The following is a 14,976-nucleotide window of genomic DNA, read 5'->3' as shown; positions in this document are numbered from 1 at the left end:
CAGGCTACATTCTTCTCATCCTCAAATGGAGTATCCAGGCCTCTCTAGACTAGGGCTTGAACTCGGAGCTTTGAGTTCTCACTTTGGTTTTGTTTGTTTGCTTGTTTGTTGTTTGTGAGCCACCAGTGTCCAACTTCAGAAGAGACATTCAACACTTTCCAAGACTTAGTACAAGCATAAATGTCCTACAGGGAGAAACTTTAGCCTTTGCTCTTGCCATCCTGAGATCTTTATTCAGATAATCTACTCACACTGGAAACTACAGGTGCTTATCAGAGAGGGCAACTGAAACCAAGAGGAAGACAGAGTAGAGGGAATAAGGAATAACCCTGGAATCAGTTCTATGTCACTGATCTATCCTGGGGTTCAGTTTTCTCATCAGTAAAACTGTAGTGGGGATGAAGAAAACGAAGCTTGTATAGTGATTATATTGATAGTATCTTGATGTATTCTTACTATAGTTACTCATATTAATATCCTTGTGAGGTGCATACTGTCCACCTCACCATGGGAAAACACCGATTTAAGGGGACAGCAACTATTCAAGATCCTGGTACAACTCCAAGACTTACCTTCCCTCTACCATGATGCACTCCTATAGCAGTTAGCTGTTCTCTATGCTATGCAAAATATCTGACAGAAATCACTTAAGGGAAGAAATTTTGTTTTTATTTTGGCTCATTGTTTCAGAAGATTCCGTTTATACTCTTTGGCTCCATTGATTCTGGTGACAACCTCATCATGGCTAGTGCAAGTAGAGGAAGAGGCTACTCACCTCATAGTGATAGGAAGCAGAGAGGGATGGACAGACAGGGGCATGGGACAAGATCTGGCCTTTAATAACATGTTGCCATTGACCTACTTCCTCCAACTCCCACCTCCTCAAGTTTCCAGAAGCTCTCAAAATAGCATTATCAACTGGGGATCATGTGTACAGCACATAAGCCTGTGAGGAACATTTTATAGCTAAACCATTTACCCCTTAATAGCAATTGGTAGATGATGTTTAAGTGTCTTTTAAATTCTGAAACAGAAGAAAATCTAGGACTGTTTTTTATAGTGGGATAGGGTAAAATGAAAAAGAAAGACATCCCTTGAACCTTGAAAAGGAAAAAATTTAGGATAACTCTACAGTTATTACTGTACATTTGGTATGCATTTTAGAAACTTATAATTGAAAATACAGGCTCTACCAAATTTTTTAAATAAAGTTTTAGAATGGTTTAGAGAAAGTGAAGGGCAATGATTTTCCCTAGAGAAAGTTAAAGTGAGAAGGGGCCATGCTTTTATAACAAACATGCCCTGAGTCTTGTCTGATACAAGAAGAACCATTCTATAGAACACTGAAAGTTACACGAGATTTAAAATCTAGTCTTGATGTCAGCCAACTTTTAAAATTTCACCAGAACTCAAAAGGCTCGGGCAACACAGGTGTGGATCAGAGGCACCATATGCCAATTCATCTTCTAGGTGAAGAAAATCATGCTGTCTTTCAATATCACTTCTCAATAGTGACTCACTTGTTTTGCCTGTTCTTGGGAGCATAGCTAGTATCCATGGGATATGGGTTCTAGGACCCCCTATGGAAACCATAATCCAGAGAAATAAAATGGCATAGTATTTGTATAGAATGTACCTACCTTCCCCCTGTGTCTAAATAACCCATGTATTACTTATAATATATAATACAATAGCCTAGTCTTCTGTCCCAAGAAGTAGAGGCCTTTGTCATCTTTTTCACTAATAATCTTTTTAGTTACTAGAAATCCATATCAACACTAATGCCTAGAAGTATAATTACTTTGTTTGTTTTTATTTTCCACAGCTGTTCCATCTAAATCAGAGTTGGCAGTTGAAATTTTAGAGAAAGGTGAGGTCCGGTTTTGGATGCAGGCTGAGAAACTATCCAGCAATGCCAAAGTCAACTACATATTTAATGAAAAGGAAATTTTTGAGGGGCCGGTAGGTCTTATACCTTTTTGTTGTTGATTTTTTCTATTGGAATGTGGATAAGTTGTTATAAGAACTTCTGGGTAGAAGACTGTGGGATTTGAATTATTCTCACATGTAAAAACTGCAACAGGAAGATAGATACTGATTATACCATATTTCCTAAATTAGGACACTTTGGAGAATGAAAATGAGTGCTATTAAAAAAAATCCCAACTGTAGTCATAAACTAAAACTATTCAGGCAAACTTAGAAATATAAACACTTATGAACACAGAGCCATTTTCTCGTGAGCAGGAGAAGACACCCTTGCCTGAATTCCCAGCTTCTCACTGCTTGGTAAATAATGGAAATTATTTCATATCCTCTCAAAAGGTAGATTTTATTTGCTTTTTAAAATGTATTGTTAAAAGAGATGAAGGCTATTCACATTGACACTCCCAGCAGACATGGCACTTACATGAAGAAAATGGATCTTTTGTTCCAGTAGCTCAGAAAAATACAGTGAGAACATTTGGCATGGCCTTTCTGGTTAAAAATACAATGTGTCCTAATTGCACACAACTCTGTACGTTGAGAAAGGACAAGTCACACATTCTTACAAGTTTTGATGCAAAGATTTATTTTTTTACTTAAATGAGCTCCTGTGTGTGTTATTTACATAGACCATCTTACCTATGTATGCATGCATGTATGTATGTATGTGTGTATGTGTGCATGCATGTATACATGTATGTGTATTATAGAATGTTTTATAAGCATAAAGAATGTTTTATGCATAAAGATACAGCATCTGAGCTTAATTTCTCCTTCCATACATGTCAGAAGGGAAATATCTGAGCCAGTGAGCAAGTGGTGTGAAGAATTGGGTGTTGGGGGTGTGATCCTCCCCTGTACTGTTATGGGTATGGATGAGAAGCTGAAAAGGTGAGGAGGACTTTTTAGCACCTCTTTCTCTTTTCATGAGTGATCTTAAAAATATATTTTACGGGCCGGGAGTTTGGCCTAGTGGTAGAGTGCTTGCCTAGCATGCACGAAGACCCTGGTTCGATTCCTTGGTACCACATACATAGAAAAAAAGGCAGAAATGGTTCTGAGGCTCAAGTGGTAGAGCTCTAGCCTTGAGAAAGTCCAAGGACAGTGCTCAGGCCCTGAGCTCAAGCGCAGGACTGGCAATATATATATATATATATATATATATAACTTATTTTTATTGTAAAAGTGATGTAAGGAACTCAGAATTTGACAAGATGGCCGGGCTACCCCCCAGGATCAGTAAGGAAACCCAGTGTTTGCTGGCAGAACCAGTTCCTGGCATTAAAACAGAACCAAATGAGAGCAATGCCCGTTATTTTCATGTGGTTATTGCTGACCTTCAGGATTCCCCCTTTGAGGGAGGGACTTTTAAACTTAAACTATTCCTTCCAAAAGAATACCCAGTGGCAGCACCTAAAGTACATTTCATGATCAAAATTTATCATCCTAATGTTGACAAGTTGGGAAGAATATGCTTAGAAATTTTGAAAGATAAGTGATCCCCAGCACTGCAGATCCACACAGTACTGCTATCGGTCCAGGCTTTGTTAAGTGCTCCTAATCCAGATGATCCATTAGCAAATGATGTAGCAGAGCAGTGGAAGACCAAGGAAGCCCAAGCCATAGAAACAGCGAGAGCGTGGACTAGGCTATATGCCATGAATAATATTTAAGTTGATCTGATCATCAAATGTGCATCACTTCTCCTGTTCTGCCAAGACTTTTTCCTTTTTTGTTTGCATTTAATGGACACAGTCTTAGAAACATCACAGAATAAAAGCCAGATATTTTCAGTACCTTGGTAATTAAATGCACATGCACATTAGCAAACTTATGTCTTGTCTTGATTCACTTTTGTAAAGCATGAGCAGAGGCTAAAAGTATCATCTGGATTGTTGCACAATGGCTCTCTGCTTTTATTCATTTCTACCCATCATTGTTTAAGTACAAAGCACTGTGAATGAAGATGGTTGTCAGGGTAGGCTGCAGGAATTTGGGTGTTTTTCTTTCTTTTTTTTTAAGGGGAAAAGTAGCTTTAATTTTATGAGATCTTTCCCCCTCTGCTCCCTTTTATGGGAATCTAATTGTATTGGTTAAAAGCAGCTAACCAGTTGTTTAGAGAACACTCTAGCCAAGTCTAACTTTAGACATCATAGATGGACAAGCGCAATTGTTTGAACCAACATGGGAATATTAAACATTACAGCCCTCACTAATCTCATTGTGACTTTGCTATCAACTGTAGATTTTCTCCCTTCAAAAAAGCTTGTGACCATTTTGTATGGCTTGTCTGGAAACTTCTATAAATCTTATGTTTTAGTAAAATACTTTTTGTTATTCTAAAAGAAAAGTGATATAAGAGGGGTTATGGTTACATAGGTCAGGTAATGAGCACTTTTTTTCTTGAACAGTGCCACCTATTTTCTCATTTTCTCCCAGTTTTTCCCTCTCCACCCTCCTCCCCCCACATGTTGTAGAGTTCATTTTCACCATAGTGTCTAGTGAGTATCACTGCTGCAAATGTCCACACTCCATCTCACCATTTCTGTCTTTCCCCTTCATGGAGTAGTACTTTGTAAACATTGGAGAAACCTAGTGAAGAGAAATGAAGAAATGAACCGCATTTGTTTTGTATGCAGTATATTCATTTTCAACACAGTAACTTCGTGTTGAGGCAGATCAAGTCATTTGTGTGCTCACTGTGATTCATCTCATTTCCAGAAGGTTCTCCTCAATTGGTATGATTACCATCCAGCAAGGGGGACAGGACAGAAAAGCATGATTGGTATCACTCTCTGCCTCTCTAGACACCAAGAGAATATCATGTACACTGGTATAGCTAACTCACCATTGTATGTTCCAGAATGCATGTGCGTTATTATGCATGCACACATACACTGTCTTACATCAGACTCCTTAGAAAGAGAGTTTTTTTCATGGTTTACTGGGGCTATACTCTGAGGAGAAATGGGGGGTGGGGGACATAGCATTCTAAACTAGGAGAAAGCTAATCAAATTAAACACACTAGCTCCCTGCAGGAGAAGCTGTGGAATACGAGTTGGAATTGAGTTGGTCCATGCCCTGAGCCTTCATTCTGTGATCTATTTTATAGCAAAACTTGTTTCAGAATTACTGTAGAATTTGTGCCTATATCCCCAAGGTCTAAAATTTATCTTGTCATGCAAAAAGCTTGGTTAAACAAAGAAATAAAATAAAAACAGTCTAATAGGGCTATTTCATGTCATTAAGAGTAAATAGATTCCAAATGCTTTTAAAACACTTTTATTCACATATTAATTCAGCATATAGTTCACCTACTATATATCTACCATGCAATGCTAGATGCAGAGGATATAGCAGTTGCATAGCTGCATAGTTTCATATTATTCTGTTAGTCAAACATAATGCAACCTAGCTGAGAGCTCATGGTTCATGCCTATAATCCTAGCTACTGAGGAGACTGCTCAATGAGGATTGCATTTCAAAGCCAGACTGAGCAGGAAAGTCTGTGGAACTTATCTTTAATTAACCACCAAGAAGCTAGAAGTAGAGCTGTGGCTCAGGTGCTATAATGCTAGCCTTGAGCAACCAAGCTCAGAGACAATGCTAAGGCCCTAAGTTCAAGCCCCAGGACACACACACACACACATACACACACACACACACACACACACACACACACACACACACACACACACACACAAACACAATCTGGAAGGTAAAATGGCAGTCTAAAACAACTTAATGATTTCTCTGCTTCCATTTTTTCACACTGAAGAAATACAAGATGCATATTGACCGAAATACTGGCATAATTGAAATGTTCATGGAAAAACTACAGGATGAGGATGAGGGAACATATACTTTCCAGATTCAAGATGGAAAAGCAACTGGTCATTCTACTCTTGTCCTCATTGGAGATGGTAAGAACTTCAGAAAACGTTAACTAGCATACTTGGATATGTGCTTCAGTGAAATGACATGACATAAAAGACATCCTGGGGAAGATAGTAAGAATCGTTTCTTACTTAAATATCTATGATCAAAATGCTATATTCAGTTAATGCTTTTCAAAATATTTCATTTCACAGAAATGAATAGTAATTTAAAAGAACACTGAATCAGGTGCCCGTGGCTCACATCTATAAGTCTAGCTACTCAAGAGACTGAGATCTGAGGATCACGTTTCAAAACCAGCCGGGACAGGAAAGTCCATGAGACTCTCACCTCCAATTAAGCACCAGAAAATTGGAAATGGCTCTGTGCTCAAGTACTTACTACTAACCTTCTCTTGTGAAAAAGAGTATGATGAGGGGGCCAGGAGTTTGGCCTAGTGGTGGAGTGCTTGCCTAGCATGCACAAAGACCCTGGTTCCATTCCTTGGTACCCAACATACATAGCAAAAAGCCAGAAGTGGTGCTGAGGCTCAAGTGGTAGAATGCTAGCCTTGAGAAAGTCCAAGGACAGTGCTCAAGCCCTGAGCTCAAGCCCAGGACTGGCAAAAAAAAAAAAAGAGTATGATAAAACTGAGACTGTATAAGTGTCTCAGGAATAAACCATGATTCTGCTTTACCATGTGTACTTACTCTAAGTTATTGAACTGAAAAGAAAAATATGAAAAAGTATTACATGCCAAATCATATATTATATGTCATTGTAGCCTTCATAAACCATGAAAACTTAAAATGTAGCACTTAGCGGTAGAGAAGCTGCAGATCTTACATTTGTGACATCCAATATTGTTTACTATTTCCTCATTCTATAATCAAAGTTATTTAACCTTTCCAAGCATATTTCTTCAAATATAAAAAAGCAAAACAAAGACAGAGAGGATTGTGGCTCATGCCTGTAATCATAGCTACTCAGGAGACTCAGATCTGAGGATCACGTTTTAAAGTCAACCTTGGTAGGAAATTCCATGAAATTATCTACCAAAAAGTCCAAAACAGAGCTGTGGTTCAAGTGGCAGAGTGCTAGCCTTGAGCAATAAAAGCTCAAGTACAGCAAGTAGGTCCTGATTTCAAACCCCAGGTGCATACACACACAATCAAAACAGGAATGGTCATTACCATGGGTGAAGGTTATAGTAATGAGTAGAAACCATTTAGCACAATGGCTCACATGTGCATTTCTGCTGCTCAACTCAATTTCCTACTACCTTGTTTTTAAATTTCTAGTTTATAAAAAACTTCAGAAAGAAGCAGAATTCCAGCGACAAGAATGGATCAGGAAGCAAGGTAAAAATAGGCAAAGTAAAAAAAAAACTTCCATTTGTTTTATAATATTGTTTGTATCACAAATCACCATGAATAGTATTTACTAACGCAAGGCCTGGTAAATAACAATTGAAAATAGTTATTATTAAAAAATATAGCCATTAAAATATCTGAAAACAGAATCTGTAGCTTCAGTCATTAATCATGTTAGCACTTAATGTGAGCTTTAACTTTTTTCATTCGTGACTGATAAAGTGGTTATTGACATCATTAATATTTTATAGGTCCACATTTTGCTGAGTATTTGAGCTGGGAAGTGACTGGTGAATGTAATGTACTATTAAAATGCAAGGTAAGAGACAAAAAGTTTAATACTTGATCATAATAAAGAAAATAAATAGAATGTAGAAAAGGAAAATATCCTTTCTTTTTTTCTATGAATCAAAATGATAATCAGCACATGTTGAAGGTCAATATAACCAATAGTCAGTAAGAAATATTTGAAGTAAAGGGGAGGCAAAGTGATTGTGTCTACTCATTACCTATGACCTACCTAATAAAGATATGGTCTCTGAGTCACAGGTTAATATTCTTTATTGAAGCTGTTCACAGTGGCTCATGCCACTGTAATCCTAGCTACTCAGGAGGCTGAGATCTGAAGATCGAGGTACAAAGCCAGTCCGGGCACTAAAGTTGGAGACTCTTATCTCCAATGAATCACTAAAAATAGAAAGTAGGGCTATGGTTCAAGGGATAGGGTGGTAGCCTTGAGCCGAATAGCTCAGGAACAATTCTCAGGAGGTAGCCTTGAGCTGAAGAGTTCAGGGACAGTGTCCAGATCCAGAGTTCAAGCCCCATGACCCCCCCCAAAAGATATCCTTTACTGAAAATGATTTGTGGCCAGGAATGTCTCAAATTTTGGATTTAAGAGTTTGGAATATTTGTTACATATAATGTCTTAGAGTGGAACACAGTCTATCAACATAAAGTTTATTTATATTGCCTATATAGATTGAGTAGTTTGATAAAATCGTATTTTATTATTGATTGTTGATTGATTAATTTTCCTCCAACTCAAGGTCTTGTATTCTCATTGTTGTTTTTCCTCAAGGATGGTGCTCTCCCACTTGGGCCATACCCTCATATCTGGCTTTTTGCTGATTAAGAATCTCAGACTTTTCTGCCTGGGCTGGCTTCCAACCAGTGTCCTAAAATCACAGCCTCCTGAGTACCTAGGATGACAGGCAAAAGAGACCAGCATCTAGCTTATTTGATTTTTATTTAAAAATAATTGAGTGTATGAAACAAGGTTCCATGCCATAGAGTATTCCACTTGATCCGTAGCACTCAAAAAGTTTCAGATAGCTGGGAGTGGTAGAGTGCTTGAATAGCATACACGAAGTCCTGGGTTCGATTCCTTGGTACCACATACACAGAAAATGCTGGAAGTGGTGCTGTGGTTCAAGTGGCAGAGCACTAACATTGAACAAAAAAAGTGTCCAAGGACAGTGCCCAGGCCCTGAGTTCAAGCCCTAAGACTGTCTCTCCTGCCCTCCCCCACCAAAAAAGTTTCAGATTTGGAGAATTTTGGATTTTGGAATTCATATTAGGGATGCATAATCTTAGAATACTCTTACATTGTTTTTACAGCCTATACCAGGCACATGCCAGCTACAGTGTTTTTTATAAACTCCTGCTCTAAGTTATGAGGCTACACAGTAATACCTTGAATGTTCACCATCTGTGCTCTGAATTCTCACCCCTGTGAGCCTTGAGGAGCCTTGAGGAAAGACTTTGTAGTGTATAAATAGTCTTATTAGACCTTTGGAAATATTTAAGGAAAATAATTCTATGTAACATTTTGAAGTATTTTTGTATTTTTGCCTATGTTTTTTAACTGAATGAATCATTAAAAGAAAATTTTAGATACTGGACACAGTGGCTCATACCTATAACCCTAGCTACTCAGGAGGCTGAGACCTGAGGATTAAAGTTCAAAGCCAGTCTGGGCACTAAAGACTGTGAGACTCTTATCTCTAATTAACCATTAAGAAAACTGGAAGTGGCACTGTGGCTCAAGGGGTAGGAAAGTAGACTTGAGCTGAAGAGCTCAAAAACAGTGCCCAGGTCCAGAGTTCAAGCCCCATGACCGATTAAAAAAAATGAGAGGATCTAGAATACAACTCAGTGGTAAAGCACTCACCTAGTATGTGTTACACCCTGGGTTCAAATCCTCAGCACTGCAAATTTAACAAATAAAAAAAAGTTTGGGGGAGCCAAGTATGATAACATATACTGGTAGTCCTAGCTACCAGTATGTAGCTGTCTCTGGAGCCTGAGACAGGAGACTTGCTTGAGCCTAGGAGTTTAAGGCCAGCCAGGACAACATGACACCCCTGCCCTATCTCAATTTTTTTCTTAATTAAAAAACAGTGTGGGGGAGGGACACAAAAATGGAAGGACAAAGAATGAACAAATGCAGCAGTGTCACTCACAAGACACCATGTTGAAAATAACTTAGGGGTGGGGATGAGAAGGAAAAACCAGGAGAAAGTGAAGGAAAGGTGGCATTGTTCCAAAAAAATGTACTCTTTATTTGACGTATGAAATTATAACTGCTCTGTATATTACTTTTATAATAACAATTGAAAAACTTAAAAAATAATTTGGAGATGGAACTACTAGATGAGATTGGACTGTGAGGTCAGGGAACCAATGAAATCATGAATTTGACACTCGGCAGACAACTGACGTAGGAAAGCCAGAGCCCAAATGCCCCAGACTCTATTAAGTCTGATAAATTCCAAAAGTAGTTTACCAGAAAATACAAGAAAAATCAATTTTAGGTTTTGGACTCTTAGGAAAGCCCTTCATCAGTCAACAGCTAAAACCTCTCTCTGCCATCTTGGCTGCCCACTGCTATGCTTTCCTGCTCATTTTCTAGTCCTTGCATCCTCTCCCACTCATACCCTCTCCCCAGCCCCAAAACTCACTTACCTCCTCTTCTGTGCCACCTCTTGTCCTGGGAGGGGAGTGCTGGTATCCTACTGGGTTTCCTCAGAAGAATCAGCCTCTCCCCCAAATTTTGAACAACCAAGATGACCTTGAAATAGATTACAAATATCGTCCACATTTTACTTATTACTGCTGCTGTCCCAGGGCCTGGAATAGCCTTCCTTTGGCTTCTCTAGAAAATTTCACAAAACCCAGCCCAGCTATGTCTATAAAGCCTCCCTTCTCAGTCCAAGTAAAGTGAAATTCCCTGCATCCCCCGATTGCATTCTTATAGAAATTTATGTAAATTCAGCGATTGTGGTGGATGGAGTATGTGCAGCTGAACATTCAGACTCTTGAAACTATTGCCAACTCCTGCTGGCTCTAGTCTACCATAAATGACTGAATAAGACAGGGCAGTTCTGGAATTCTTTCTCTGTAAGAGTCCACATGGAAACTTTTCCACCTGCCTCCCTTACCCCCCCTCACCCCCGCCCCACAACCTCATCCCTTCCCACACTAGATGACAGCCTGAGGGCAAGAAGATAATACCCCACTGAGCATATACAGGAGATGCTATAGATTTAAGATCATCTGGCTTACGGGACCCAGCACCTCCTGTGACAACTCTCTTAGTGTGCCAGCATCCAGGATTCTTGCAAGGGATTTGTCCTATTAGAAGAGTTGTATTCAGCGAAACCCAGAGCCTTTCTTATCCCTCCTAGACCACATGCAGTTTTTCAGCCTGTCATTTTTTTTTTTATCATAAAAGCAATGTCACTTGGTGAGAATTTGACTTTACATTTCAGGAGTCCTTCTGGTGGATCCTAAGGAAATTTTGTGTCTACAGGTTTCATAACAATTATCAGTATTGGCTCTTATGAATATTTTATTATTATAAAACATGTATGCTCTTGTTCATACTGAGACCAAACATTTACTTCATCTATTTGTTTTTCCTTGTTGGGGAACTGTACATAAATTTTACTACTTAAGCAGCAGGGTCCTTAGGGTTGTTTTCTCCATTTGTATGAAGTCTTATATGAAATTTTAATTTTACAACAAATAGACAAATATATTTCCCTTTGTAAAAAGAAATCAACTGTCATAGATAAAGCTTGGAATCTCTTTAACTGGATGAGATAGTTTATTTGAAATTTATTTGGTAGTAATATATGTAATAGGATCTACACGAGTCTTCTCTAAACTGCTAAACAGTCAACTATTAAATCATACTTTCCCCATGCTTCATTTATATTTTATTAAATTCTTAGGTATAAGGACTAATTCAGTCAAGTCATTTAATGAAGCTATTTGTTTTTTATACCATAGACTATTTTAAAGTGATGGAACTTGTCTTTGGTTTAAGTGTGCATGTTATTCTGTATATTTTTATTCTTTTATACTCTTTTTAAATCTTGATTTCACAGTGCTTTCCAGGCTATTTTTGAACTCCTATACTTAGGAGATCCTCCTATATCCTGCCTCTTGACTGCTGGGAACCCAGGCTCATGTCACTATGCCCAGCTTATCAAGTGATGTAATTTTGAAGATTTCTGATGGCCTTTATCTCTTCAATATGCCATAATGGGGGCTCAGTACTTTCACTTGACCTCAATTATGAGTTGGCTCTGGAACAATTTGGTATTACACTGGTTGGGTGACTCCTGATTGCTCCAGTCCTTTGGGGTGACTTTGCCAGCAGGTGACAGGTTCTATTCTATTTCAGTTAGGGCTGCTGTCCATGTGCACACAGCACAAAGAGTAGCTCCATCAGCCAGTACACCCTTACTGTGTTCATCATGGAAGTCCAGAGGAGAGTCACTCTTTACGGCTGGAAATGAGATGCAACTAACCTAGGTTTACTCAGTGGCATCTACTTTATTACAACCTTTCTCATTATTAAAATAACTTTTTCATTGGTTTCCCTAGCTGTAACAACAACTACTTTATTTCACAAAAGCAATGTCTCCTTATTTAATGGAAGATAATTATGATTCTTTTCCAGGTGGCAAATATTAAGAAGGAAACACATATTGTTTGGTACAAGGATGAGAGGGAAATATCCGTGGATGAAAAGCATGACTTCAAGGATGGTATCTGCACTCTGCTGATAACAGAGGTAGGGGGTCATAAATACAAAACCTACATTCCCTTCCAAACAGAAACTGCTTTCCATGTTTGTCTCATTCCCAGAGGATTTGCACGTTTTTGCATCTAACTACTATAGGAACAAAAATGCCTCTTTCATGTGTGATAATGTGTGCATGTCCAATTGTGAACCAAGGACAGCCGGGTGCCACAACTCTTGCTTAATGAGCTAACTCCTCTTCATATGTGAACGGTTAAGTGGGCTCTTTGTACTTTAGCCTCGTGTTTCTTAAGAGTATAAAGATAGACAAAATAGTCACTGGAGCGTAGTTTTTGATGTACTTCTTGCCTTAAGACATTTCCAAATATATGTGAATATGTATGTATTTATACACACCAATCCTGGGGCTTGAACTCAGGGCTTGGTAGCTATCCCTGAACTTTCTTGTTCAAGGCTATCACTCTACCACTTGAGCCACAGCTTTACTTCCAGCTTTTTGGTGGTCATTGGAGATAAAAGTCTCACAGGTTTTCCTGCTCAGGCCAGCTTTGAACAGAAACTCTCATACCATGACCTTCTGAGGTGCTTGGATTATAGATGCTTGCTCGCAGCACCTGACATGATTATTTTTTAATAAGTGAAGCCTCAACAAAAGATTTAGATTTGGGGTTCAAATAACTGATACCCTTAAACAATGAAAGGAAAATTATTATGGAGGAAGGCATCTATTAGCTATTTGTTATCTGCATGGTTAGATGCTTGTTCGATGTATGTTTTTGTTGCAGTTCATAAATCAAGGGCCTTAAAATGTGAACGTCCTACGCAGGGCTATAATAAGCTGAAATATGGCATATTTAATCTCCTCCTAGTTTTCCAAGAAAGATGCTGGCTTTTATGAAGTTATACTGAAAGATGACCGAGGAAAAGATAAGAGCAGATTGAAGCTTGTAGATGAAGGTCAGTTGATGAACTGTTGGGCTCTGAATCTGAGGTCCTGAGCGCATACTACTAGGATCCTGACAGAGGCTGGGTGGACAGTTGGAGGCATGCTGATTGCTTTTTGTCCCAGATTTTGGTTTAACTGAAATTCCAGTAGAGTGAACTACTGTCTTACTCAAAAACATTCCCCTTTTGCACTGCCTCCAATCAAAAGTATACTTTTGATCTTCAGAGAATTTACAATTTACAGTCTACCAGACATCTGTTTTCTATTTAAATCATCAGTTTTGTTCAACTCTACCAAAAAAAAAAGTTCTAGGATCAAAAGCATCTCTCAGGAACATGTTGAAAAATAACCCATTAAGGGTGACAGGAAAGATTTTCTATGAAATTTGAAGCTTTGCAGTTATAAGCAAAGCAAGACAACAACTTTCATTTTTCATAGGACATTGAGAATAACTATATAATAACCATGGAAACCAGCAGTCTCTTCTCAGAGTCCCAAATTTAGTCCTTAACAGAAACGTTGGATGTTATTGCTAACAAACAGAACAAGCCTGACTTTGACTTTTACCTTTCTACTCTTGGTAGAGGAAGGAGTAAATATATTTATTGGAAAAAAGAAATTATTAAGCTGAGAAAAGCCAGGCAGCCTAGATGATTAATTCATTATGAATTGATGACATAGAAAAGAATGCTTCCTGAAATGTGGACTAAGGCTTCCTGGGACTTAGAATTCTAACACCAAGAACATTCTTAGAACTCTGTAGAGCTTTCCTTAGAAAGTAAATATAATGTTGATAATTATGAAGAGTTAGAGGGAAATATATTAAAATAAGCAGGCATTTTAAAAAATCTTATAAACTTAAGTCATTTCATCAAAGAGCACAAATTATAATTGATCAATAAATTCACTTTGCATCCAGTACCCTTCCCTAGGGATGGATTTTGTAGGGCGGGGGAGAGAGGGTGTGGGTGTGGATGTGTACCAGTAATGAGGCTTGAACTCAGGTCTAATACTCTCCCTTGGGTTTTTTGCTCAAGAATGGCACACTTTCACTTGAATTTTTGGGCAGAGAGGGAGTTGTTTTTCCTTTTTGCTAGTCAATTGGAGATAAGATGAGAATTTCTTGAATTTTTCTACCAGGGTTGGCTTCAAACTGCAGTCCTCAGATATAAGCCTCCTGAGTATCTAGGACTACAGGTGTGAGGCACCCAGGCCCATCTAGTTATACATTTTTAAAGCTAACAGTTTGAGATCTGACCTTACATTGAGCAAGTTCATGTTAAAGTTTCTTTATGAAACTCTATCCACAGCCTTCAAAGAACTGATGAGTGAAGTATGCAGGAAAATAGGTAAGTCTTAATTTCCTTAACTCCGCAATGCTTCATCATTCTCCTGCCTAGATATATTACATACATGGAATATATTGTTTACTCCTTTCAGCTTTGTCCGCTACTGATCTGAAAATCCAAAGCACAGCTGAGGGCATCCGACTATACTCTTTTGTTACATATTACCTGGATGATTTGAAAGTTAACTGGTCCCACAAGTAAGTAAATGAAAAATGTACTTGCTAGGTGGAAATTTTTTCTCTACTGGGGAGTGGAGGAAGAAAAAAAGGAGTGTTATTAATTCACAGCTTTAACATTGAGGATCAAAAGACAGAAATACCAAGCTATTCCCTTATTCTGAAGTTGGCTCTTTCCTTCTTTCTCTGTGATCTGACATCTCTGTGACAGAGATG

The 14,976-nt window shown here is 38.4% G+C and overlaps 1 protein-coding gene and 1 pseudogene across 1 annotated transcript in view; both read left to right on the top strand.

The window, feature by feature from the left end:
• Myom1 (myomesin 1) overlaps positions 1-14,976 on the top strand; it is a 125,352-nt gene that overhangs the window by 97,134 nt on the left and 13,242 nt on the right. The window contains exons 26-33 of the mRNA XM_090353387.1: positions 1,826-1,962; positions 5,766-5,910; positions 7,165-7,224; positions 7,488-7,555; positions 12,206-12,319; positions 13,159-13,246; positions 14,546-14,584; positions 14,676-14,781. Of these exons, the coding sequence (XP_090209513.1) occupies positions 1,826-1,962; positions 5,766-5,910; positions 7,165-7,224; positions 7,488-7,555; positions 12,206-12,319; positions 13,159-13,246; positions 14,546-14,584; positions 14,676-14,781 (757 nt within the window). The remainder of the gene's footprint in view (positions 1-1,825; positions 1,963-5,765; positions 5,911-7,164; positions 7,225-7,487; positions 7,556-12,205; positions 12,320-13,158; positions 13,247-14,545; positions 14,585-14,675; positions 14,782-14,976) is intronic.
• On the top strand, positions 3,201-3,659 carry LOC150049884 (ubiquitin-conjugating enzyme E2 N pseudogene; annotated as a pseudogene).

The sequence above is a fragment of the Megascapheus bottae genome, chromosome 19 (assembly GCF_031878675.1).
Source record: "Megascapheus bottae isolate mThoBot1 chromosome 19, mThoBot2.hap1, whole genome shotgun sequence".
Classification (NCBI taxonomy): Eukaryota; Metazoa; Chordata; class Mammalia; order Rodentia; family Geomyidae; genus Megascapheus; species Megascapheus bottae.
Note: the sequence above shows the minus strand (reverse complement) of the source record. Positions and strands in the feature narration are given on the sequence as shown.